Source organism: Mixophyes fleayi, chromosome 9, assembly GCF_038048845.1.
Source record: "Mixophyes fleayi isolate aMixFle1 chromosome 9, aMixFle1.hap1, whole genome shotgun sequence".
Taxonomy (NCBI): domain Eukaryota; kingdom Metazoa; phylum Chordata; class Amphibia; order Anura; family Limnodynastidae; genus Mixophyes; species Mixophyes fleayi.
The window spans coordinates 128,365,514-128,391,061 of NC_134410.1; the positions used below are offsets into that span (position 1 = coordinate 128,365,514).

Consider the following 25,548-nt stretch of genomic DNA (forward strand, 5'->3'; position numbering starts at 1 on the left):
GCTTTTCTACACCCAGCAGGCACTGTGTGTCTTTGATGTCACAGCGTCAATTCCCACAATGCTTTATCTTAAGGGCACGGAGGCAAGAAAACAGCCACCGTTGCTGTGGGAGAATGCACCAACGGCAAAAGGTATCACCAGGGTAGTGCCTTATATTATGCAGCTCTCCTAGGTGCCGGCGATTGCCAGCTCCTATAAGGAGGGCATCGCTCAGAATACTGGTGCCATGCGGGTTCTCATGGCTGCCGGAGATTGCCAGCCCCTATAAGGAGGGCATAACTCCATGGGTAGACAGATCCCACCAGCTATGCTCTGCCTGACTCTACAAGGACAGGAAAAAAGACACAGAATGGAGGAAGGCTCTGTAAACCCACCGAGTGTGTCGTCTTTTCTGTCCTGACTTACGGGCAAGGAGGGAATAACCCCATAATGTATGCTGCCACAGAGGAGGAAATCTGTATTCCTCTATCTATATTATATCACACACGTCACTCCTGTGGGACGGAAGGAAGGAGATACGGGGCAACACGGTGGCTTAGTGGTTAGCACTTCTGCCTCACAGCACTGAGGTCATGAGTTCAATTCCCGACCATGGCCTTATCTGTGTGGAGTTTGTATGTTCTCCCTGTGTTTGCGTCGGTTTCCTCCGGGGGCTCCGGTTTCCTCCAACACTCCAAAAACATACTGGCAGGTTAATTGGCTGCTATCAAAATTGATGTGTGTGTGTGTGTCTGTATGTGTGTATGTTAGGGAATTTAGACTGTAAGCCCCAATGGGTCAGGGACTGATGTGAGTTCTCTGTATAGCGTTATATAATTAAATGATGATGATACCTTGTGACCCCCTGGAAATGTAAAATCTGTCAGTGTTCAGTCAGAAATAATTCCTGGCCTCTCTGGCTGCCCCGACTGTCGAGGGTTCTGATGACATGTCTGTCCCCTCTGTATAAAACGGAGGTGGGGGGCTCCCCCCCACCATATATACAGCAGGTGGTAGGTTAATGTTCGCAGGTAATTTCCTCATTAAACATGGCTTTTTTTGAAACCTAAAAAGACTGCGAATCTTCCAGGGCAACTCCCTACACCAAAAAAAAGGACATTACTTATAACCCCGATCTTAATAGACAACCCAAGCAAAGATCGCAATTTATACAACTTACAGCTTTTGACATTCACTGAAGATATGTAAAACACCTGTTTATTTGAGGTAAGTCTGAACAAGGCCCAATGCGGGTACAGAGAAGGATTGGAGGCAACATGGAATCACACATTGTACAATGGATCAAACGTTTACTAGTTCTGATAAATGAGACAACAGAACAGGGACGGGCTGAATGGTAACACAAACGTTTAACTCCTCTGACAGCAAAAACGGTTATCTCCTCTGTGTAACAAGACACACTCGGGGTCATTCATAACTTTGGGGTAATAACCACAAATGTCTAACCTAGGGAAACCAATTAGATTGCAGCTTGCCCCGGCCTAACGTGAAGTTGGATAATGACACCCAACGTTATAGAATAATCCTTACGGAGGGTTAAGACCACTGTATATTAATTTCATCAGTTTACTTATTAAAATTTACAGAGACTTGAGATTTTTAGTGTCTGCAAAACATGAAACTGTCCAAGGCTTTAAGAGATGTTTTCATGTATATTAGGACTTGTAAAAGTGATATTATAGATGGAAGCCTATCAATGACAATTAATTCAACTTTTCTACATATATCTGTAAATGTTACCAACAGAGGAACGTATATTATATATATGGTAACAGTTACTGCTCTCGGTTTTTCTAAGCCGGGATTACATACAAGTCCCAACTGTCCAGCATGAAATTATCTCCTGAAGCATCTTCTCTCTTAGATACATGTAACTGATAAAGAACAGGACACTCGCCATATAAACAGTACAGCGGGACTTTTCTTCATACATGGATGGGCAGCTCATTATAAAGCCTGTGTAACCGTTCACTTAACATTAGCTTTGGCCAAGTCCTCGGGCATGACCCGCCCTCGCTTGCGCGCTCTGTTCTTCTTCTTGTCCAGCTTGTTCATCTTCTTCTTCTTGATGTTGCGATTCCTCTTGTCCTGCCTCTGCTGCATCCTGTCCGCCGTCTGCTCCGCACGCGTGTCCCAACGCTTCTTTCTCTGATCCCGCTGCTTCTCCTTCCTCTTCAGGGCCGTCTTTAGCATCCCCTCGTCGTCCTTGATTTTCAACCCTTCGGCTTTATACAACACATTTGTCCATTTGATCTTGGATTCGAATTCCTTGGCTTTCTCCTGGTCTTTAGCCCGTAGCTCTTCCAGTTTGCTCTTCCGCAGTTCCAGGCGGCTCAGCAGCTGTTTGTAGTTCTTGCCCGTCATCGGCGTTATGTTTCCTTTTATCGTTTCCTTCTTCTCTTTTTTCCGCAGTACTTTGTTGAGAGGCTCATCGTGGACTTCCACTTTGTTGAAGACTAGTGGTGCTTGGACCTTCTCCTTTTTAACTTCTTCAGCTGTCACCTCCTGCTTGGGGGTTTCACCTTCTTCCGTTGCCTGTGCAGCCTTCATCTTTAGCTCCTTTCTTTTCCTCTTCTTCCTCTCTCTCTCATGCTTTCTCCTCTGTCGTCTTTTCTGGATTTCTTCAGTAGAGAGAGCTTTGTTGGAGACCTGTGTTCAGAAAGAAGAATGTGCTTAAACTCCGTTCAAATACGTCACAAAATTTTACATAGGGGACCATCGGTGATTTAATATAAGCCTAGATGAAACATAGTGCCTTGGTCACTGGCGGTGGGAGACAGACACCGGGAAATATCATTCCTTCAGCAGCAGCACATTTATCTACACTCTACATAAAGGCCGCACGTGGTTCTTAAGGTTTTGTTACATCATCATAGTTACAACATGCAGAATACTGTCAGGAACATCCTCACCTGACCGCGACATTCCTCAATCTTCTCATGGAGCCTTTTCTTTAGTATGTCTACGGTGGAGAAGGAAGTCGGAGCCGCCTCTACAGGGAGAAAATAAGACACAATGAAGATTGCAGAGAGATCCAAAAAGACCCACCAATTATTACACTAATGTGAAACGAAACACACATTACTTAAGAACGTCTACGCTTTATATATTCCACAATAGAACACATTAATACTTGCACAATGTTTGTTATTCGTCGTGCACTTTATGTAACAATTTACAACCCTTAGGCTTATATTGTGGTTATGCGTTATAATAATAACAAGTTTAAAGAAACAAATCAGAAAGTTGTGCAGACTCGCTAGCATTGTCAGCTACATTACTTTTGGGGGATGCTATGCGAGAGGTTTAGTGGTGAATGTACCAAATTACTAGTAGGATGAATAAGAGAATTCCAAATCAGCTTTACGGAACATGTAATACACTTCCCTTGCTCAGCCACTAGGTGGCACTGTCCAATTACACTTCTCTAAAGACACAGAGGAGTGTTGTTGGGATAGTTCTGCCCCCAGGATCATACCGACGGTAACCCCCCACCAATTTTATTTATTGCCACGAAAGCGCACATAAGAAAATAAGCTTGATAAATGGGCCATTAGTTAAATAAAAACACATCAGTTATTTCAGGTTTATGACATCATCACTCCAGCATCAGAAAACTGTTTATTATTTATTGATCCCTCTTACCTTTGTTCTGTGGTTTGGGGATAATTGGGGGCAGTATCTGGGGACCACTCTGTGCCACCCTGTTGTTCCTTAGCTTCCGTGGCTTTTTCTTCCTCTTTTTCTTGGGGCCGTTGGATTCCTCTGAGCCATCATTAAAAGCTGGGGGTTACAGGGATAAACATATTACAGTGTATATTTATATATAATGTTCTAGCATGGCAGTATAGTCAGGAGCTTCAGAATTTGCTGCGTCTTATAAATAAACAATGATCTAATATAACTAGTAAAGCGTACATAGAATTTTTATTTTTTTTTATTTATTTTTTACAGCTATGTGATTTTATTACTCACTCTACGACGATTCATTTCTTGCTTTTATTACCCACAAAGGCTCAAAAAAATTTATGGATAGAAAAATACAGAAAAAAATTATTCAACGCAGGAACATTTTATTTCAATTAAAATGTTCATGTATTAACATGAGCGCTTTACTATAATGAGGTAAATATAATCGTCAGACATTACTATCGGTAATAAAATTATATGATAAATTAGCAGAATATTTGCATGACATCACCGAGTTAGCATTCAAGACCTATTATTATTATTATTACCATTTATTTATATAGTGCCACTAATTCTGCAGCGCTGTACAGAGAACTCACTCACATCAGTCCCTGCCCCCATTGGGGCTTACAGTCTAAATTACCCAATACACACACAGATGGACACACAGACTAGGGTCACTGGTTCTCACCTATCTTCCGTTTCCGTGGTTCTGTGTTCTGCTGAGCGCACACTTTCCTGCCCAGACTTTGAAAGAAGGAATCCTTGCTTGCTAGAGAGGCCATTTGTGCCTGAAAATACAGATAATACTTTATATTATCCCCCATTTATACCTTCATATTAGCTATTAACAAATACAGACAAGGAGTGTGTGTGTGGGTGTCTACTTCTGTATAAAGAAATAAATAATAATGGAATTATACACATATAACAGATCCCGAGGACCCACCAGAAATGCCATTGTATTGCCAGAGTCTCCGCTGCCATGTAAAATGAGCTTCTAACCTCAGAATGTTATTTTCTTAACTGCATGCAGTACGGGACTACATACCGTATAATATACCTGAACTTATGTTATCCCAATGTTTAAGGTACCTGAAAATTTTAAGTTATTTCCGCCACCTTCACTGTTCTCTATTGTATTTTTGGACAACGCACTTATCCCTGCCCATTAGGCCACAGCCAAAACTATTGTTTTGTTAGAGGATAATCCACCATAAATACAAAGAGTAAACTAAAAAAAATAGGGTTACACATCAGAGGCCCCCAATCTTCTTCCCAAAAAATATGGGGAAACTTGGACCTGTATCCTGAAAGTAGGATGTAGTGAGCATTCTGGAGAGTACAAATGAGACTGTGTGAGGGTTAGTCCGATTTAAAAGTTTGAAGAGCAGAAACCGCAGGATAGTTCAGATCCTGAGCTGGGTTACGGTTAGGTCTGGATGAGGGGTTGAGCCGGGGTTACAGTTAGGTCTGGATGAGGGGTAGAGCCGGGGTTACGGTTAGGTCTGGGTGGGGGGTTGAGCAGGGGTTACAGTTAGGTCTGGATGAGGGGTTGAGCCGGGGTTACAGTTAGGTCTGGATGGGGGGTTGAGCCGGGGTTACAGTTAGGTCTGGATGAGGGGTTGAGCCGGGGTTACGGTTAGGTCTGGATGAGAGGTTGAGCCGGGGTTACGGTTAGGTCTGGATGGGGGGTTGAGCCGGGGTTACGGTTAGGTCTGGATGAGAGGTTGAGCCGGGGTTACGGTTAGGTCTGGATGAGGGGTTGAGCCGGGGTTACGGTTAGGTCTGGATGAGGGGTTGAGCCGGGGTTACGGTTAGGTCTGGATGAGGGGTTGAGCCGGGGTTACGGTTAGGTCTGGATGAGAGGTTGAGCCGGGGTTACGGTTAGGTCTGGATGAGAGGTTGAGCCGGGGTTACGGTTAGGTCTGGATGAGGGGTTGAGCCGGGGTTACGTTTAGGTCTGGATGGGGGGTTGAGCCGGGGTTACGTTTAGGTCTGGATGGGGGGTTGAGCCGGGGTTTCGGTTAGGTCTGGATGAGGGGTTGAGCCGGGGTTACGATTAGGTCTGGATGAGGGGTTGAGCCGGGGTTACGGTTAGGTCTGGATGAGGGGTTGAGCCGGGGTTACGGTTAGGTCTGGATGAGGGGTTGAGCCGGGGTTACGGTTAGGTCTGGATGAGGGGTTGAGCCGGGGTTACGGTTAGGTCTGGATGAGGGGTTGAGCCGGGGTTACGGTTAGGTCTGGATGAGGGGTTGAGCCGGGGTTACGGTTAGGTCTGGATGAGGGGTTAAGCAGGGGTTACGGTTAGGTCTGGATGAGGGGTTGAGCCGGGGTTACGGTTAGGTCTGGATGAGGGATTGAGCCGGGGTTACGGTTAGGTCTGGATGGGGGGTTGAGCAGGGGTTACGGTTAGGTCTGGATGGGGGTTGAGCAGGGGTTACGGTTAGGTCTGGATGGGGGGTTGAGCAGGGGTTACGGTTAGGTCTGGGTGGGGGGTTGAGCAGGGGTTACGGTTAGGTCTGGGTGGGGGGTTGAGCAGGGGTTACGGTTAGGTCTGGATGGGGGTTTGAGCAGAACTTACAGTTAGGTCTGGCAGCAATTTATCCTGTAACCTTAAAACATCACTGGGCAATCGCCACTCACTATGCTGCATGTACATAAAGATTACACTCTGCCAGGGTCAGTAACATGATTTACAAAAATCCAAAGGACGCTGCCTATATAAATATATCAATAAATGTCTACAATTATGTGATATTATATAAATCTACCAGATATTATATATTACACACTATTATACATATGTAAGAGACATAAGAGTGAGTTATATGTGTATGAATGGGATATTATAAAGGACACATAACACTGTACTAGTTATATATATGATGTAGGATAGAGACATTAGATACAATGTAACAATCTGCTCACAGTCACGGCCGCTCATACACCGTCCAGGACGCCACAACACATGGAGTCCCAGACCAGAGTAACGGAGCACAGATCTCATCCTTTTCTTCCGGCTTCCGCTGCAGAGAGACACCACATTCTGCGCTCGATTCCTCAGGTCTGGAGACTGGGTACAGCTCTATGGTCGTGCCAAGAAAGATAAGCTCCTGCGCGGAGCATGATGGGATACTGGAGGTCTCATGTGTTACTGTATGTGCTCTGGGCTAGTGTTACATACACAGTAGTGATCTATAAACTGAGCTGTGCACCTCTATATATACAGCTGTCCACCTATATGTATGTATATATATATATATATATATATATATATATATATATATATATATATACATACATATATATGTATGTATGTATGTATGTATGTGTATATATATATATATATATATATATATATATATATATATATATATATATATATATACACACACACTGTGTAGAATAGCTCTGCACCCCTGTATATAATGTGTATAACAGTTGTGCACTATGAATGTATATCATACTTGCCAACTCTCCCTGAATGTCAGGGAGACTCCCTGAAATAGGGGTGATCTCCCTCACTCCCTGAAGGGTCTGGCATTCTCCCTGATGCTGAGCCAGTACAAGACGTGGTTGGCTTCGCCATCTGTGGCATGATGACACAGTTCAGAAATTGTGTCCTATGTCCATGTATTGATGCCTATGGAGGTGGCCATTTTCATGGAGACCAAGATTTAATCAAAGACTGACAGGTAAGACAACAGGACTTCAATAATGGAGACAGAAATGTAAAAGACAGTTCAGTCTTTAGAAATTTCTTTAACGCATAGTTGCCTACTCTCCTGGAATGTCCGGGAGACTCCCTCATTTCTGGGAGATCTCCCGGACTCCCGGGAGAGCAGGGCAACCTCCTGTTTCTCGCCGACCGCAATAGATAAGTGGCGGGGGGGGGGCTTAGTGAAGCAAAAATCGTGTCATCGTAGCCCCGCCCCTGTTGTAATTGGCCAAAATTGTGACAATCATTTAGGGGCGGTGCCAAAATGATGTGATTCATCAAGCCCCGCCTCCGCATGCCCACCTCCCCTGGGATCTCCCTGAAGCCAACGAGGAAAAGTTGGCAAGTATGATGTATATATATATATATATATATTATATATATATATACATACACTGTGTATAACAGCTCTGCACATATATCTATATAGTGTATAAAAGATCCATGCCCCCTCTGCATCTATCTATATACTGCGTATGAGTTCTGCCTCCTCTGCACCTATAGATCTCTATATAGCTATATACAGTGTATAACTGAGCCCTGTCTCCTCTGCACATACATATATATATATTCAGTGGTAGAAGTGCAGGATACACAGGGGTATGTCATACTGCTACTTCTAATGCTGGATTATAAAACTATCAGATTCTATTCACTTACACTTTCCATACCACCAATTTCTAAATATGCCCTTTGACGCGAGAGATAGAAAGACAGAGAGAGAATATATATAAAACATTGATGTTGAGCTTGAGTATCGTGCTATACTTATATTAAACATTTTGCACTGTACTCTGCCTACATTAGAACGCCCTATCCGTCCTCTTCAGGCACCAGCTGGCGTGACCATCTTGAAAACCTGCATAGGCACATATGTGTGCACCCGTTTTTTTGCAATACACTGTGGAAGCTTACTTTTATCTCAAAAAAACAGAATGGGTCAGCAGGAGTAAAGAAAGTCCAGCTACATCTGGCACACTATACTCCTGACCGCCTAGTCCTTATTCAGACAGCGTTTGTCCAGCACAAGGCCTATGTGAAGAAGGGGAACTGTGGTGAACACACAGGATGGTGGGGTAACCTGCCAGAGACAAGTAACCTTTGCGGTCCGGGTTGCACTAGTCCTCCAAGAACGGTGGAGATTTAAGAATGTTGCTTCAGACGTCGGAAAGCGCTATATTCATACTGTATAAAATACAGTCTATATAATTACGCAGCACAACTGCAATAATGATTATTAAAAGGTTAATGCTGAGCAGGCCGACTTATGTAGGGGACTCTACATGAGTTTTGTGTATTGCAATAGTTGCACACGTTTTCCCCGAACCTGTCTGAGAATCACACCGAGAACAATTATCCAATCTGATCAAAGCAATCCAAGATCAGACTGGATGGTAAATCCTGTTGCCCATATGAATACAGCGAACTGTGTGCGGAGTAATTGGCCAACAGGAAACATTGTTACCCTGAAATCCCGTTACTGTACTGACCTTCATGCATTCTCCAGACTTATAGCAACTGTACTGAATGGGAATTTAGGTGACTTCCAGAACAAATGCATTGTTGTGTCAACCAAAGAGGTTCCCAATTCAGCGGTTGTTATAATATACGGAAACTATTGTAGTTTATTAGAGGGAGACTCCCTGCATCCGCTGTCTGTGTGCTGTGAATGCATTTTGACCACAAAACAGACACTGCCTCATTAATCTCTAGAAAGCTTTGATTTCTGGTGTGATCAAGTAACTACAGACTATACGTTACACATATTTACTCCGTAATTAGCATGTGTTTGCAGAATGCAGTGTATAATGATATATTATGTGATTATTAACATCTTACACATAATCTCCTTACTCCTTAGATTGATAGGTCACCATTTCTATACCGATGCCACGTCTGGTGCCGGGTGGTGATCTTTTCACATCCATACGGTGCTACATATTTTTCCAAAAATGTCTGTTTAATTAAAGTGGAGTCTGAAACCCTCAGATCACGCTGGTGTCTATAAACATGAACTTAGATTATGTCTAGAGAATGACATAGAGCAGCCTTCGCAAGATCTGTATCCTCTTTCCAATGCTACAGTAGGAGCAGATATCTTTCATTTTACACAAAATACTGCTGAACAGGTCTCATCTCATTTACATTAAATACAATATAGAGGGGCTGCCAACAACAAATGTTGCCCTTGGCAACCAATCAGATTCTAGCTATCATTTTATAGAATGTACTAGATAGTTAGAATCTGGTTGCTATGGGCAACAATTTCACTTTTTCTTTTCAGAACCTTTAGTACTTCTACCCCTAAGTATTGACACATTTTTCATTTGAGTAAACCCAAAAGCAAAATTAAAAATAAAACAAAAACAAAACATGCTTTTATTTCAGCATCTACAATATATACAGAAACATGTCTACGAGACAAACACAACTGAAAGTTCATAAGATCCTCGAACAAATCAGCGCCCCCTCGCTCTGAAAGAAACTAAACTGCAGAATATTCCAACGCCAGCGGAGTGACCAGGAAACCAAAGGGAAACTTACCGAGGTCAGCATTTAATGTTAGCATTTCCAAATCACTCATTTTAGGGGGAACAGCAGTTACATTATGAGCGCAAACATAACGGAAGATCTTTGGTCTTCTCCAGCGGTCACACAACCAGTACCGTATAGAAATGGTCCTTAGGAATCCTGTGTAAGTTGAGTAATACTGTATTGAAAATATCAGTGATCTGCTACTACCAGAACCAGCATCACAGTGGGACGCTGGGAGCATCAAGTAAATTTCTTCCATGTGTTGAAGATTAAGAGTACCTAATGGAAGAACAAGCAATCTCTCTCAGCAATATATACTAATTGGAGACTGTAGGGCTTATTTAATAAAATGGTGTCAAGGGCAGAATTGGGCAACAGCCTATAGCACCCAGGTTTGCTTTCAATTGCTAAACATCACAAAACGGACAGGTAGACTTTGATTGGTTGCTATAACTTACTGCATGTTGGTGCTTATAAAACTGTTTGACTAAAAAAGCATTGTGATATGGAAACCTGCAGCAATGCGGCTTTACCTGCTATCGATTCGGCTCTACCTTCCATCTCTGTATGATAAACATGGAAACAGAGCAGCCTTGAGCGTAAATGACTCAACATCCTTATTGAAATTAATAATATTTGAGCAGTTACAGTCCACATTGGTGCTTATAGCACTATTTTACTAAATAAGCCCCACTGGAATATGGAAACCCACAGCTTTGCAGCTCTACCTGCCCTCCAGGCAGCTCTACCTTGCCTATATGTATAATCAACAAGGAAACAGAGCAGCCTAGAGTGTAAAGGACTCCACATCCCTATTGAAATTAAAAATATCCCTCCAGGAGACATTCTTGTGCTCGCCAGCGTGATCAACTCCGTGGAACAAGGCTGGCGGCTCTCAGCTGTGCTCCATCATGCCGGCACCATGCCCGTTCAGGTGAGGAGACGTATGAATCTGCCCGGCGGTGGAACTTGCTTCCGATGTTATGGACACCAGCGGGGTGGAGAGATCTTGGGGCGAGGAGTCCAGACTGTCCCTCAACCAGTACGCGTCACACAGCGGGAGATTGCTTGGCTCACACACACTGTAGCTTACAATACAAAGCCCAACAGGTAAAGCAGACAGTGTCCAGGGCAGCGAGCAGAAGACGAGAGAGGCAGAGGGGGAGGGGGAGGAAAAAAAAAAGCAAGACAGAAGCAAAGCGTTAAGAAATCAGCAGCAGGAATCATTTTTAAGTCTATAGACAGGACCTTCCATTGTACATGGCTACATTACTCATTGTATAGCTTAGTAAACATTCTACCACTACCCCTCACTATTTGTGCACCAGAACTCCCGACCATCGCACTCTTAGGCCAACATTCCAATTAATCTTGGCCAAGCGCCCATTACGTATAGAGTACTAATGACGCACTGACTTTGCTCTATAAACGCTACTAGGGCAGGGTAGAGCTGGCAAGATTTGACCCCAGGGGTACATAGAAGGCTCCGGCACCGTACTTCACCACCAACACCTCCAAGTTTTCAGTAATCAGCTTTTATGTCGTCAATAAGAATTACAATTTATTTTCTCTCTTTCTCCTGAAGCCTTGTGGTGAAATCTGTAATAGTCAATGTAACTCCTACCCTACTAGCCAGTACTCCCACCTACTGGGAGTAGCCACCGGTGAATTGTACACTTATGGTTTCATTTGGTTAGAAAAACATGTTATAGTGGTTGGACAGAAGCTGACAAGTAAACCTGAATCTGGTCATTAGGGGGCATGACAATATATCACCTACAGTAAAAACAGTTTTAGGGAATAACCTGATTTATTGAAGTATAAATAGGGTCTATTCCCCTCCCAGCGCCTTACAAAGTTTTCCTAAATGAGGACAGTATTAGCTGTATGAAAATTCCCCCAGTACAATTACTCCTCATCCTTCAGAACACAACAGGATTTAAACAGTTTAATTATTCACTGTATGTCTCATTAGAACGTCCTACAATCTATACATGAAATTGGCATCTTTAACGCATCCAGTGAGAATTTGCCTGGCGATTAAAGTGAAATCAAGTTTTAGAAAAATTGTTTGTAACCTGGGACAGAGAAAACACTTATGAGACAAGTGTTCAGGGTTAGGTATACTTATTTCTATATTTTATTAAACTGTAAGTGTCCACTTATCTATAGGCAGATGTACTGATTATTCCAACATATTAGGCATTTACGACTAAATATAGATTAACGGTTGTGTTGCTCTTCTGTGCATGTTACCTTAACTGGTATTATGTATGTATGTATGTATGTATGTATGTATGTATGTATGTATGTATGTATGTATGTAGATTTTGATCGCACAAACCACCGGCTGCTTTTTAAACTACAACCTGCAGCTGGTGGACCACAATGGAAGTTGTTGTACCATAAACGACCTGTTTATTATAACCGTATAATGCATTTTAAAACTCTTCTCTCCTTCCAATACTGCAAACAGCGTCTTCTACAACATTCAATCTATAGCCAAACAGTTTAGAAAGATGAAAAACAGAACTCACTTTATTATTCATATATTAATATATAGACACACTCTATAATTTGTTGAGAGGCACAGAAAGGACTTTGGTAGCTGAAATATTTACAAAAACTGTTTAAGGCAGCAGAGATGGACACGTTGTAATAAATCATTACACAAATCCTTAAAAGTACATTAAAAATGGGAAAGATCCCTGTGTGCCCCGTGCAAAATAAACTGAAAGTACAGCACAAAGATAAAGAGACACAATGATTAAAAAAATTGCCGTCTGTGTGCGGTGTTTGACCAGGATGAGAGGCAGAAAATCAGGCACGGTGGTGTGAACGAGTTGGTTTTTTTTTTTTAAATAAAAGTAAAATTGACTTTTGAGACTGGTCTACGTGGATTTCTGTTGATTCCACTCTATAACAAGTGGGGAGTAGAATCTATGTGTGCCGTTGGGTGTATATGCGTATAGGTGAAGTACAGCCAACCAACAGGATCTTATTTTTTAATGACATTGGCCATTCCCCGTAAGGCACAACTGCCAGCCTTCATCCCAGCCCCTTAAATAGACATTGGCCACTTAGTCCAAGACGACTGACAAGGACCGCGTAAAAGCCAAGGCAGCAAATTTCCATCCGGGGCTGCACCCAGGACTATTTATACCTGGAAGAGTAATATTCCTCTTCAAGCTCATAAAGGTCTATAGCGATCTCGTCCCGCAGCGAAATCAGCTTCTTGTCGCACTCGTCCTGCAAGTTGCGCAGCTGCTGGTTCCGCTGGTTGATGGCCTCGTTGACGGAGGGAAAGTCGTTCAGGATAAGGTACTGCTTCAAGTCGGAAACCAGTCTCATGAGGGACTCCCCTGCTCGGACCTGGAATACACAGGAAGAATTTTATTAACTGTCCCCTATGCGCTTCATAACAAAATATTTCCTATGAGGAGAAGCCCTTTATACCCCTGTCCGGCTACGGGAATATATGTACTTCTGTAAGCGATACCAGGTTCTTGTCTATGGCTACTGATGTGAGACGGGAGCCTCATATTTAGTAAGAGGAAGCCAATAACATAATGGATAGACATTGTAACAGATGGGGGCCGCAGGGGACGACTTGGGGGGCCATCTCCCTCCTGCATTATTGTCAGATGTGTTAGTTGTAGCGTGTAACACGCCTGCTAATGTTATTACAGATGGGGATCGTTCTTTGAGTGAATGTATTGTTGCAATGTATTACTGAGATTAAGAGTAACGCACGGCCCTCTTTGAAGGTTAGAGGGCTGCAAATGCAGCCCCTGAAACCTATCATTATCATCACTGCATATAAATATGGCCAAATAATAAGAGTACAGAAGTAAAACATGGCATTAATTAAAACTGGTGCACCAAAAAAGGTGCTGTAACCTCTAGCAAGAAGATTCTAATTGTCTTTTTTATAGTGAAAGAAATTGTAAGAAATTGCCATCAGAGAAGCTTTTGAGAAGATCCAAATATTATTAATAGACGTTCACAGGCCAGGGTTTTATGAGGCCAACTAACAATTGTGTAACTTCTAACACTACTTTTAAACACGGTAACTTTAAACACACTGACTATAACATGCAACCGTCAACATTTAATATTGTTCTGGAACTGGTGCAAATAACACATAATATTTTGCACTATTCGCTCCCAGATGAACTAAGCCTAGATCATGAAAAAAGAGACGGGAAAATCATTAGCGTGTGAAGGCGCCGCTGGCCGCCGAACTTACTATATTAGCCGATCGGACATGCATCTCGTAGTTATCCTGTTCTCCTTGAGTTGAACGGGTGACCTGATGTTCTTCTTCAATCTGCAAAGCAAACAACATTTTTCGTCTTAAAAGAATTCGACTGCGTAACAGCGACACTGTATATAGGTCTATATAACAAATGTTTTCTGTAATTGTACTATATTCGCTTTAATGGTTTATTGGTCAGAGCAGAAATAGTAAAATCCAATTTTTGTGTGAACGAGTATTGGAAGTATTCAGGGCATACACCCTGCACCCAATCTACCACGGTAACACAACGGTATGTTCATGTCCGACAGTTACTTAGTAATGAACATTCTAATAATTTACAGGACACTTCTGCACCGTCTATACACTGCCCTCTAGTGGGCGGAGATCAGTCTTGGGTAATATTTCTGATACAGGGATGTGGATTATTCACCCTGGCGGTTTTGATGATCTCCGTGAAATTGTCCATAATGGATTTAATGTCATCCTTTAGCCTCTTGTTGTACGATTGTAGCAGAGTCTCCTTGCTCTGTGGTAGCACTCTCTGCTGAGACATGGCTTCAATTCACTGAAAGACAAAGAGGGGGAATTAGCAATATTGTATTTTATCTGTTTGTTTTTTTTAGGGCATCAACATTTATTTATATAGCGCCAGAAAATTCCGTAGAGCTGTACAATGCTATAAATTTTATGATTGGGAACTTCTGTTCTAGCAATGCATAGACAGATCTTTCTAAGGCCTGGGGCACACGTGAACGATTTTACAGACTTCTGAATGCTGCATTTACCCATCTGTACTCACACCGCAACTGCGGCCAATCTGTGGGTTCACTGATCCCAGTGTAAAACAGGATTTTAGTGTACACAGGTTTGTAAGAAAAAGGAAGACAATCGAGAATGCAGAAGGCCTGTATGCAGCGTTCTGGATGCGGTCTGTTTTCTTAAAAACCTGTGTACACCAAAGATCCATTTTAACCAGCGATCAGTAAGACCAGACATTGTCTCCAGTAATGCAGCATTTAAGTGGGGGTAAAAGCAGAGTTCAAAGCATGGTAAAATCGCAAGGGACGTAATGCTCAGTTTTCAGACTGCTATCTTACACTGCCAGATTTCTGAGAAACTTTATCCTTAGCCACAGAAAGGATTATTGGGAAATAGACAGGTTTTTATTTTTATTAATTTTTTTAGAGCATGACAATCTTCCCTCAGTACAGACAGGTATGATTTAGCTAGTATATCACAGGAAATGATAGAATCTGATTGGATGCTATAGACAACACCTAAACATTTCCCTTTTATAATCTTTAATACATCTATTCTTCTTTAGAGTTATGGTGCAATTTTGCACCTTGGAAAAGTCAGGATGATCTGCAGGAGGGGGCAAGTTTCAAACTTGCAGACAGATTTGGATTTTGGGATATTATAGTAAATGTAGGGTTAAATCATTATGCCGTTTAGGTAATGATGACATTTTAGTACTTTATTGGTTGACATTAGTTTAACTAGTGAAACATGTTCTGCCTGTGTTTACATTATTCTTCTGAGCAAACTAACATTATAGGTGAAGAAATGGGTCAAGGTTCTTAAAGATAAGTTATTATGAGTCCTGGTGGATTTTATATTTCTTTCACCCACATCTGTTACTGTAAAGTTATATTGATCTACAGAACAACTGGTCTACACCTTGTGTGCCTGTAGGTGATTAATGGTTCCATCCAAGGAGGAAACCAGTTACAGAGCAGGTTCTGCTCTCAGGCTCCTTTCCAAGTGCTGCTTCAATCATCATCTGATCTGATAACCGCCCTATACTGCATCTATCTGCTGCGGCCCACAACGTGACCGCACACCCCCCTTTCTGGGTTTTAGGTTTATATTTCTGAGGGGCTGGCAGATCTCCATCTAGGTTAAGCGGTTTATTTCATATATTTATAGTGCCAGTAAAGGCATACTTTTTTCTCACTGCATAATAAATCTGCCCAATAGGTGTGTGCTATATGCAAAAGCAGGTTGTATTTCCCCAAGTACAAAAAATAAAATTATAATATATCACAACATTTGCAATGAAGCAGGTTTTCTCTTCCTGGTGTAAATTTGCATCATGCATTTACTAATGAATCTAAATGAGATCCATAGTGTACATATTCAAGAACTATTGTACAGGAACCAGTGCCCCCAGTCTATATAGCAGAGCCCCAATCTGCCCACTGTGCAGCCCCAGTCTATATAGCAGAGCCCCAATCCCCCCATCTGCCCGCTGTGCAGCCCCAGTCTATATAGCAGAGCTCCAATCCCCCCCATCTGCCCACTGTGCAGCCCCAGTCTATATAGCAGAGCCCCAATCTGCCCACTGTGCAGCCCCAGTCTATATAGCAGAGCCCCAATCCCCCCATCTGCCCACTGTGCAGCCCCAGTCTATATAGCAGAGCTCCAATCCCCCCCATCTGCCCACTGTGCAGCCCCAGTCTATATAACACAGATTAGCCCCCCCATCCCATACTGCCCCCGGTCTATAGACCAGCTCAGCACCCCAGGAATACTCCTCTCCCCTCCATGTACCCGGCACAGACCTCCAGCAGCCGCTCCACAGTCACACAGCGTCTGACCACCCTGCTGGCCGCTCTCTCATAACAGCTCCACCCGCTCTCCTCGCTGATTGGCTATTACGTCCCTCTCTAACTAGCCATTGGCTGACTCAAACGTCAGTCATTTTAGAAGCCCAGAGCCCCGTTTCAAGCTCGGTTGACAGTGCAAAGTGTTAAAGTGACAGTGCCTGTAGTATGGTCTTATGTGTCTTATTACATGATGTGTCCTGTGTGGCCCCAGTGTATATAACACAGAGCAGCCCCCCACACAATGTCCTGACCACAGTCTATATACAAACACCTGCCCCCCAACACTGTGCTATCACCAGTCATAAGAGCAGCCTCCCCATCTGTTGCCTATACTCTATATAAATTAGTCCCTCCCCCACTGCGCTGTGCCCAGTCTATCCTCCTACCATATTGCCCCATCCCAAGTCTGATCAACCCCCCACAATGCGCTGACAACCGTCAATATACAGAGATAAGCCCCCACCAGCCCAAGCTGCCCCCAAACCATACTTGCCACACAGGGGAGGTGCGAGTGACAAGTGCAAGATGCGCGTCAATGCAATTGGCATCATTGTGAAATGTGACATGGTTGGGTATGGCCATGACACTTTGCATTGAATTGCATTGAATTGTGCAATCAACGCCCCCGACCCCTTCACTAGGCTGCAGAAGGTTGGCTCTGTCTCCCGGGAGAGCTCCTCAAAAATCAGGAATCTCCCGGACATTCCGGGTGAGTAGACATGTATGCCACAGACCACCATTCCCAACTGTCATAATTTCCATGCAACAGTGGGCAGCACAGTGGCCAGCACAGTGGCCTAGTGGTTAGCACTTCTGCCTCACAGCACTAGGGTCATGAGTTTGATTCCCAACCATGACCTTATCTGTGTGGAGTTTGTATGTTGTCCCTGTGTTTGCGTGGGTTTCCTCCGGGTGCTCCAGTTTCCTCCCACACTCCAAAAACATACTGGTAGGTTAATTGGCTGCTATCAAAAATTGACCCTAGTCTGTGTGTGTGTGTGTGTGTGTGTGTTAGGGAATTTAGACTGTAAGCCCCATTGGGGCAGGGACTGATGTGAATGAGTTCTCTGTACAGCGCTGTGGAATTAGTGGCGCTATATAAATAAATGATGATGATAATGATGATGAACAGTACTAAATTTCTGACCTGGAAAGGAGCGGTGCTTGAAAACGGCCTTTCATCCCAAAGTAGAGAGTGGTGGGGTTTGGGTGAATTGGGGTCAGTCTCTGCTCCAGCGCTGTGATTGTTGAACCCTGCGCAACCGTGTCACCCCATCATATCATCAGAGAATCAAACAACAGAGTGTTCTGATTTTTAGGTGTCATAAAGGAGTTTTTGTACCCTGGGAGGGTAGTTTATATAGTGTATAATACTGGACAGCAAGACAGGTGTCAGTATTATTATGGATATTTATATATATTATATATATATATATATATATATACATATTTGATTTCATGATATATAAATGTATAGATATAGATGTATACATATATGGTTGATTATATATATATATAATTGATGAGATATAAATGTATGTATACACATGATTGATTTGATATATATTTATAGATGTATATACATATATAATTTTATATATATATAGAGAGAGATAGAGATGTATATACATATATGATTTCATATATATATATATATAGATGTATATACCTATATGATCTGATATATAGATGTATAATGATGTATATACATATAAATGATCTGATATATATGTATATACATATATGGGTTGATATATAGATGTATATGCTGTATATCAGGGGTCAGGGAACTTTTTTACCTTTTACCCCCAAATATATTTAGATACGCCGACGTTACCCCCTTGATTTGAAAGGAAGGAAATCATATATTATTAATTATTGGAATTCAAAATTGTATTGAATCTATTCAAAATTTCTTTGAAAGCTTCAACTTCAAAACTTCAGGTTTTGGAGAAATGATGTTGCTTAATTTTTGATACGAAAGCATCCATATTGGGGCAATATGATGTCAGAGAAATTTGGATACAGTCTTCAGCGTTCAATCGATTTCTCTGCTTTGTTTTTATGTTCGTTAGAGTGGAAAATCCTTGTTCGCAAAGGTAGGTTGTTGCAAAAGGCAGCAACTTTTTGACTGTCTCCTCATGTGCAATTTTGAATGCTTTTGCAGCTGTTGATATCCAACAATATGACAGATCTGCTTTGTTTTCAAATGCACATTATTGCATCGAAGCTCAAGAAGTGCCTCTGCCAACCCTTGAGGCTCTTCTGGCACAACAGCAATTTCACATGTAAAGGGGTCTACAATCCAACTGACAGCATGTGAATCAGCAGCATTATCCCCAGGAATTTCATTTATACCCCATTTGGGGTAATTTACCCCTGTTCCCTGACCACTGATGTATATATATGATTTGATATAGAGATATATAATGATCTATATATACATATACTGCTGTGCAGTACACACATCTCGTCCACAGACTCAGATCTCGCTCCCTGCAGCCAACTATCGCGAGATGTGACGGCTGATACAAATATTACCCACAATGCCTCGTTCTTCCTTTCTCTGCCCCTGTCCGCCATGGTGAGTGTTCTCTACCCGGCTCCTCTATCCAGCGCCATCCTGTCCCATCCGGACCCCGTGCCGGCCGTGTCCCCGCTCAGTGTGTGCCCCGGACCCCGCTCCCTCCCTGGCCGGGGGTATGTCCTGTCTCCGGGGGGTTAGTTATACCGGGGAGCTCGGGGTGTACCCGAGGCCGCTGCTTATGTGACCGGGGAAGCCGTCATCTGCGCTGACCTCCGTGCGGCCTGTGCTGCCTGGTGGGGCCTCGGTGTTTCCTAATGTCTAGCCCGAGATCGTGTCTGCTGCGGCGGGGTGTGTGTGAGCGGGGAGGCCGGGTGTATATTGTGTTATATCCATGTAATTCTTCTCTATGGTCCTCCCTGTATGCTATGTACACTATAGGTATACTGTGCAATGCTCTGTGTATATGTATACTGTGTAATATCTGTTATAGCCATGTCATTTTTCTCTATGGTCCTCCTTGTATGCTATGTACACTATATGTATACTGTGCAATGCTCTGTGTGTAATTAATATATACACACACACACACACACACACACACACACTGTGTAATGCTACATGGTGTGTATATATTTCATGTAGCATAACACAGTATATATCTACCCTGTGTCCTGTGCAATGCTTCTCTATGTTGCTCTATTCATGATAGATATATATATATATTGCTGCCTACACTATCTATACTGTGCACTGCATGTTTATATTGCTAAGTGTATGTAATAGTTCAGATGTGCAGATGATGTGATAGAATATTTGCTGTCTGAACCTGTGATTACACCTTTATCCACCAAGATCGCTGATGCACATCTATAGGAGACTGTTCCTATATGTAGTATTGTCATAGTCATGTGTGTTCTGTCTAACACTGGACACCTGATGCTGTGTACAGTGTGCTGAGCTCATTGAGTGCTTATGTCCTTCTCTTTATTTCCTGCTCCAGCCTAAAGGAAAGAAGACCAAGGGGAAGAAGGTGGCACCAGCCCCTTCTGTGGTCAAGAAGGTTGAAGTAAAGAAGGTGGTGAACCCTCTGTTCGAGAAGAGGCCGAAGAACTATGGCATTGGTGAGTGACGCTGGTCTGTTGGTTTATCACATGTCTGGAGATGCTCGTTCCCATGTTCTGTGGGGACGGGATAGTTTTTAGGGGGTTTGTTAGGGGAAACTTCCATGACTTTGTGTTGCTTCTAATGGGTACTTTCACAAGTTTCACATTTCTTAGTAATGCTAGATGGGGTTTCTGGTGTGGATTAGTTGTTTTTAACTAGGTAGATTCTTGGCTCACTGTATAGAACCCTGAGGCATCTGCCCAAAATTTATAAGCATGTGAGAAATTTTAATTTGTGATGAATGCTTTAGAAGATGGATAATGTAGCATGGAAATATGTGGTCTGTATTACTTGTTGTTAGGTTACATCTTTGTGAACAGGTGTCTGGTATTTAATGTTTTGGGAATATTAAAATCTGTAAATGACAGTGGTTTATCTGAACCTGGTGGTCAGATTTATGACACAGGTTGTATGTTTATGCATGAAGTCATCATCATTTATTTATATAGTGCCAGCAAATTCCATAGCACTTTACAATTGGGAACAAACATTAATAAAACAGTACTGGGTAATACATACAGACAGAGGTAAGATAACCCTGCTCGCAAGCTTACAATCTATGGGACAATGGGAGTTTGAAACCAGGGTAAGTGCTACATCATATTGCACACTGGACTAGCTATAATGCAAAGGTAAAAAGTATTGAGTGGGCTGTGTGATCAGTCACACCGCAATGTTGGTCAGAGGGTTTTCGTCTTGTGTTAGCTGTGTAGTGGGTGGTAATAGGGTAACCTAGGGAGATTAAGAGGGTGGTTGAGGAATTTTATAAGCTTGTCTGGAGAGGTTTTCGGAGAATGCTTGAAGGTTGTCATGTTTGTATCTTTCTTGTATATAAAGTGATATTTACTTATGTGAAACCTCAGCACGTGCAAATGATGTCACTAATATTTGCTATCTGAATAGTTGTGATTACACACTTCCACCAAGATCGCTGATGCACCGTGTAGTAGGCCCGTAGTGTGACCACCTTTCATTTGGGTTGTCTCCATTTCACCCATATTTGTCTTTGTCCTAATCCAGGTCAGGATATCCAACCCAAGAGGGATCTGACCCGCTTTGTGAAATGGCCTCGTTACATCCGGCTCCAGCGCCAGAGGTCTATCCTGTACAAGCGCCTGAAGGTCCCACCCGCAATCAACCAGTTCACCCAGGCTCTGGACCGTCAGACAGGTGAGGCGCTTGGCCCCGTTCTGTAATTGGTGTAGGACATATGGGCTCGCAATCTTGTGGGATCATTTAGTCCAGAGCTATTCCATTGATTTAATAATAGTCATTAAGTCTTAAAATTAGTGGGGGCGGGTAACCAATTGGTCATCTGTATCCAAACAGTTGGGATGTAATGACTGACTTGTTTATGCATTAGTAATAAGGGTTTAACTGTTTGTATCAAGGTTTTTTTATACTTAAGTATTTGATTAAATTTAGGGAAAAATGTTAAACGCCAAAACACACGTGCAAATGATGTCACTAATATTTGCTATCTGAGTAGTTGTGATTACACACTTCCACCAAGATCGCTGATGCACCGTGTAATAGATCTGTATTGTGAGCCTTGTTCTGTGCAGACTGCTGATTTCTCTTCTCTTCCTTCAGCCACTCAGCTCTTTAAACTGGCCCACAAGTACAGACCCGAAACAAAGCAGGAGAAGAAGAAAAGGCTTCTGGCCCGTGCTGAACAGAAAGCTGCCGGGAAAGCCGATGTGCCCACCAAGAGACCAGCAGTCATCAGAGCAGGTATACGGCAGAGTTATTACGTTACGGTATGATGCTTATTGCGATGATGTTTGAATTTCTTCACCTGAATTATGTTGTGTGGATCATAACACGAGCTTTTTAACCCTGAGCAATGGCGACGCGGATGTGGCGGTCCTTTCTGACAGCGCAAAGAGCTAAACAAATGTTTGTTCCTCGTTCAGGTGTCAACACGGTGACCACTCTGGTGGAAAACAAGAAGGCGCAGTTGGTGGTGATCGCTCACGATGTGGATCCTATCGAGGTGTGCTGGGATTAATGATGTAACTTTGTAATATGGACTCTGTTCATTAGAGGATTAGTTATCTATCTCCAATGTCCTGAATGTTCGTGTTGATGGGTTAATGATTATAATAAAACTTATACATTATACTTAATTGAAATTAAGGATTTGTTACTGTGGACTTAAAATTTGCTAAATAATCAGATTAGATGGTGAAATCGGATAGTTATTAATTACCATGCAGTTTCAGCTATTTTTGGTGTGGATGTTGGTAATGTGTGTTTTGGACAATAGCACCGCCACACACAAATACTTCCAACTGAAAACATTAAGAGGGGGGAGAGAGAATCTGCTACAAAAACTAGAATACAGATCAGTGTTTCTCGTTCCTGTGTAATGGAGAACTTGTATTACAGATTCCCTTTTGAAGGGAATTTTTAAGCCATTTAATTTGCTTATTTGTAATGTTGAAGGAGCTACAATTCTGTATGTTGAATGTGGCACATTTATCGCTGAAGCACTGATATAGAAACTGGTACTTTGATTTGTCTGTGCTTAAGGTCTTTATTGTTAATGACCTGTGACGTTACCTTAGTTGTGGGTTAGTGTCGGAAGGGGGCACTTTGGTGCACATACACTCGGCAGAGCTTGTGAATTGCAATGATGTATGAATTTCTTCACCTGATTGAATCATGAAGATTAAAATGAGCTTTTTAACCCTGAGCAATTCCGATGCTTCTCCTGAACGTCAGCAGATGTGTATTTAAGGACGGCGCTCAATCTGTACCCCCTTTGTCTTTCAGTTGGTCGTCTTCCTGCCCGCTTTGTGCCGTAAAATGGGTGTACCCTACTGCATCATCAAGGGCAAGGCCAGACTGGGCCGCCTGGTCCACAGGAAGACCTGCACAAGTGTCGCTTTTACACAAGTCAACCCGTAAGTCTTCTCGCCCCGGGAGGTCTCCTAGTGTGCACTTGGCAGAACCTTCTTAGCAATGATGAAAATAGAATTATTCACCTGAATCCTCTGTGTGGTTTTATGAGCTTTTTAACCCTGAGCAGCGAAGGTTCTGCTGTTGTAAATCATTTAGGGGTTGGGGGTCTGATATATACAGTGCTGACCTTTATCTCTTCCACAGTGAGGACAAGGGGGCTCTGGCTAAACTTGTGGAGGCAGTTAAGACCAACTACAATGACAGACATGATGAGGTAAGATTCTGGGCTGCGGTGTTAAACGGCCCCTTTCCAAACCTATTTCAGCCGTACTAAATACTTCTAACAACTGTCCAGTTATTACCAGCGGTCGCTGCCTTCTGCAGACAATGTTTGTTCTGTAAATTCAGAACTCTGCAGCTTCTAATGAACTTTGAGACAAACTTATAGTATCTATAGTTCAGCATATAGTAAGATGCTGGATTTCTACCACTAGAAAGAACTTCAGCTGAACCGTGGTTGGAGGTTTTGTCAAAAATGACTTGAGGTGAAATTAAAGCCAAAAGTGGAAATGTTAACAGATGGGTGAAATGTCCCTAATCGTTGTCTCAGTGATTTCTGATGACCTCTAGAGGCCGATAGTGGTTAAGTTTTTATTTCTCTGGAAACTAATCTTTGTGTTATTGTTTTCTCCCTCACAGATTCGTCGTCACTGGGGCGGTGGGATCCTGGGCCCGAAATCTGTGGCTAGGATTGCCAAGCTCGAGAAGGCGAAGGCCAAGGAGCTAGCCACCAAGCTGGGTTAAATGTACTGAGTGTCAGCCCTCTGTTCTGTACATAATAAAGACAATTTCAGAAGATGGTTTTCCTATGTCAATGTAATGTGTTTCCAGACTTCACAGTCATCCTGTGTATTAATCGTTGCACAGATTCATTTACACTAATCTGTTTATATGGCTGCTGCAGCCTGGTTAGTGTGAGTGCTTGGGGGTCTTACATGGCTGAAGGGGGGGAGGTGAATGTCATTCTTGGCCTACACTGATCAGCTTCCCTCTGTGGAGTCCTGATTATATCGTGCGGACAACCTGTGGCTCTCCAGGTTCTGGGATGCTACAAAGACCCAGCATTCATTGCCAGCAGAGCATGCTGGGACTTGTAGTTTCCCAGCGCCTGGAGAGAGCCGCAGGTTGTCAAGGCCTGCTGTAGAGGAACCACCTTTGTGTTAACAAAGTTCATGAGTCTGGCATATTAATTAAAGATCCAAATGCCCCCACTAAGGTGCAATGTTTGGACTGTGACTGCCTTGATTGTTGCTAGTTTGTAATGGGCTGAAGCTATTAAGTCTTCACTATATTTCACCTTCGTTGGTGTCATCTGTTCCAGGGTTATTTCCCTCTTAGGACAGGCATACTCTAAAAAGATCAGGCAAGTGGTTCTCCAGGTGTTGGAAAAAGTCCCAGCATGGTATGCCAGCTATCTATTGGCACAGCGTGCTGGGGCTTGTATCACTACGCATTGGCCAGACATGAAAGTAGTTATAATTTGTAACTAGCTCTGATTATGGGTGGGACACCTGGCTCTGAACAGAAGGGATCGTGTAGTAACGACTTCTATAGTTTTTATGACCTCTATACACTATAAAACATTGGCTTTAACACAAACAAATGGGCAGGTGTCCTGCTAGAACAGCATGTATTCATTACTGAGTTTAAGACGTGAAGATGATGGTTGGGTAGGTCCTGGAGACACTTAACACCAAAAGGGTGACAGCGCGGATGACATGACTTAAATGTGACTGTCAACAGGTAGTAAAATCGACAGTCATTGTCAATGTTCAAAGGGCAGTGTCGGGGGCTTAAAACAGTTAAACAAATTGCTGGGGCTATTCCCACACCCCTGAACAGTGGGGGGGGGGGGGGGGGGGTAATAAAATATAGCATAAAGGAACAGTATTGGTTTGGTGCACGAAAGGTCCCTGCAAACACAGGCTGCCATTAGCTGTATGGGCGTGCTTTTAGTACAACAAGCACCAGTGTACCCAAGGCTTGGGTACCATAAGTGCCAGCATGCCACCTGTATGGATAGGCCCTTTAATGTCAACATGACTGACTCTAGACATTCACAATATCCACATCT

General features: G+C 42.8%; 3 protein-coding genes and 6 non-coding genes across 13 annotated transcripts; 7 read left to right on the forward strand and 2 right to left on the reverse strand.

The window, feature by feature from the left end:
• Window positions 1-1,181: 1,181 nt before the first annotated feature.
• On the reverse strand, window positions 1,182-6,735 carry SURF6 (surfeit 6). Its single transcript, XM_075185715.1, has 5 exons — window positions 6,622-6,735; window positions 4,382-4,481; window positions 3,646-3,783; window positions 2,913-2,992; window positions 1,182-2,649 (listed from the first exon to the last, which is right to left on the reverse strand). Exons 2-5 carry the CDS (start codon window positions 4,473-4,475, stop codon window positions 1,969-1,971), a joined length of 993 nt encoding a protein of 330 aa, XP_075041816.1. The 5' UTR covers window positions 4,476-4,481; window positions 6,622-6,735; the 3' UTR covers window positions 1,182-1,968.
• A 3,025-nt stretch (window positions 6,736-9,760) lies between these two features.
• Window positions 9,761-16,872, reverse strand: MED22 (mediator complex subunit 22). Of its 5 annotated transcripts, none has more exons than XM_075185721.1 (5): window positions 16,772-16,872; window positions 14,638-14,772; window positions 14,196-14,276; window positions 13,110-13,318; window positions 9,761-11,028 (listed from the first exon to the last, which is right to left on the reverse strand). In XM_075185721.1, the coding sequence occupies exons 2-5, from the start codon at window positions 14,758-14,760 to the stop codon at window positions 10,842-10,844; spliced, it is 600 nt and encodes a 199-aa protein (XP_075041822.1). In that variant the 5' UTR covers window positions 14,761-14,772; window positions 16,772-16,872; the 3' UTR covers window positions 9,761-10,841. The 5 variants fall into 5 exon arrangements, with proteins under 5 accessions (XP_075041822.1, XP_075041819.1, XP_075041820.1 ...); XM_075185718.1 differs by having other exon boundaries at window positions 9,761-11,034; XM_075185719.1 differs by having other exon boundaries at window positions 9,761-11,034; window positions 16,761-16,821.
• A 2,412-nt stretch (window positions 16,873-19,284) lies between these two features.
• Window positions 19,285-24,270, forward strand: RPL7A (ribosomal protein L7a). Its single transcript, XM_075185723.1, has 8 exons — window positions 19,285-19,400; window positions 20,344-20,464; window positions 21,528-21,677; window positions 22,101-22,241; window positions 22,424-22,503; window positions 23,286-23,416; window positions 23,619-23,688; window positions 24,114-24,270. The coding sequence occupies exons 1-8, from the start codon at window positions 19,398-19,400 to the stop codon at window positions 24,216-24,218; spliced, it is 801 nt and encodes a 266-aa protein (XP_075041824.1). The 5' UTR covers window positions 19,285-19,397; the 3' UTR covers window positions 24,219-24,270.
• On the forward strand, window positions 20,135-20,207 carry LOC142102636 (small nucleolar RNA SNORD24). Its single transcript, XR_012679292.1, has one exon. It is a non-coding gene; the product is annotated as a small nucleolar RNA SNORD24 (small nucleolar RNA).
• On the forward strand, window positions 21,375-21,446 carry LOC142102637 (small nucleolar RNA SNORD24). Its single transcript, XR_012679293.1, has one exon. It is a non-coding gene; the product is annotated as a small nucleolar RNA SNORD24 (small nucleolar RNA).
• Window positions 21,961-22,032, forward strand: LOC142102638 (small nucleolar RNA SNORD24). Its single transcript, XR_012679294.1, has one exon. It is a non-coding gene; the product is annotated as a small nucleolar RNA SNORD24 (small nucleolar RNA).
• On the forward strand, window positions 22,280-22,355 carry LOC142102633 (small nucleolar RNA SNORD36). Its single transcript, XR_012679290.1, has one exon. It is a non-coding gene; the product is annotated as a small nucleolar RNA SNORD36 (small nucleolar RNA).
• On the forward strand, window positions 23,138-23,210 carry LOC142102632 (small nucleolar RNA SNORD36). Its single transcript, XR_012679289.1, has one exon. It is a non-coding gene; the product is annotated as a small nucleolar RNA SNORD36 (small nucleolar RNA).
• LOC142102635 (small nucleolar RNA SNORD36) lies at window positions 23,470-23,542 on the forward strand. Its single transcript, XR_012679291.1, has one exon. It is a non-coding gene; the product is annotated as a small nucleolar RNA SNORD36 (small nucleolar RNA).
• Window positions 24,271-25,548: the final 1,278 nt, after the last annotated feature.

What these genes read in the sequence shown, in the direction of transcription:
- SURF6 (XM_075185715.1), bottom strand. Translation starts at nt 4,475, where the DNA reads ATGGCCTCTCTAGCAAGCAAGGATTCCTTCTTTCAAAGTCTGGGCAGG. An exon ending in CCCCAAACCACAGAACAAAG is followed by an intron (nt 2,993 to 3,645) that starts GTAAGAGGGATC and finishes TTCTCCCTGTAG; the next exon opens with AGGCGGCTCCGACTTCCTTC. An exon ending in TTGAGGAATGTCGCGGTCAG is followed by an intron (nt 2,650 to 2,912) that starts GTGAGGATGTTC and finishes TTCTGAACACAG; the next exon opens with GTCTCCAACAAAGCTCTCTC.
- MED22 (XM_075185718.1), bottom strand. Translation starts at nt 14,760, where the DNA reads ATGTCTCAGCAGAGAGTGCTACCACAGAGCAAGGAGACTCTGCTACAA. An exon ending in AGATCATCAAAACCGCCAGG is followed by an intron (nt 14,277 to 14,637) that starts GTGAATAATCCA and finishes TTTGCTTTGCAG; the next exon opens with ATTGAAGAAGAACATCAGGT. An exon ending in ATGTCCGATCGGCTAATATA is followed by an intron (nt 13,319 to 14,195) that starts GTAAGTTCGGCG and finishes TGTGTATTCCAG; the next exon opens with GTCCGAGCAGGGGAGTCCCT.
- RPL7A (XM_075185723.1), top strand. An exon ending in GGCTCTGGACCGTCAGACAG is followed by an intron (nt 21,678 to 22,100) that starts GTGAGGCGCTTG and finishes CTCTTCCTTCAG; the next exon opens with CCACTCAGCTCTTTAAACTG. An exon ending in ACCAGCAGTCATCAGAGCAG is followed by an intron (nt 22,242 to 22,423) that starts GTATACGGCAGA and finishes TTCCTCGTTCAG; the next exon opens with GTGTCAACACGGTGACCACT.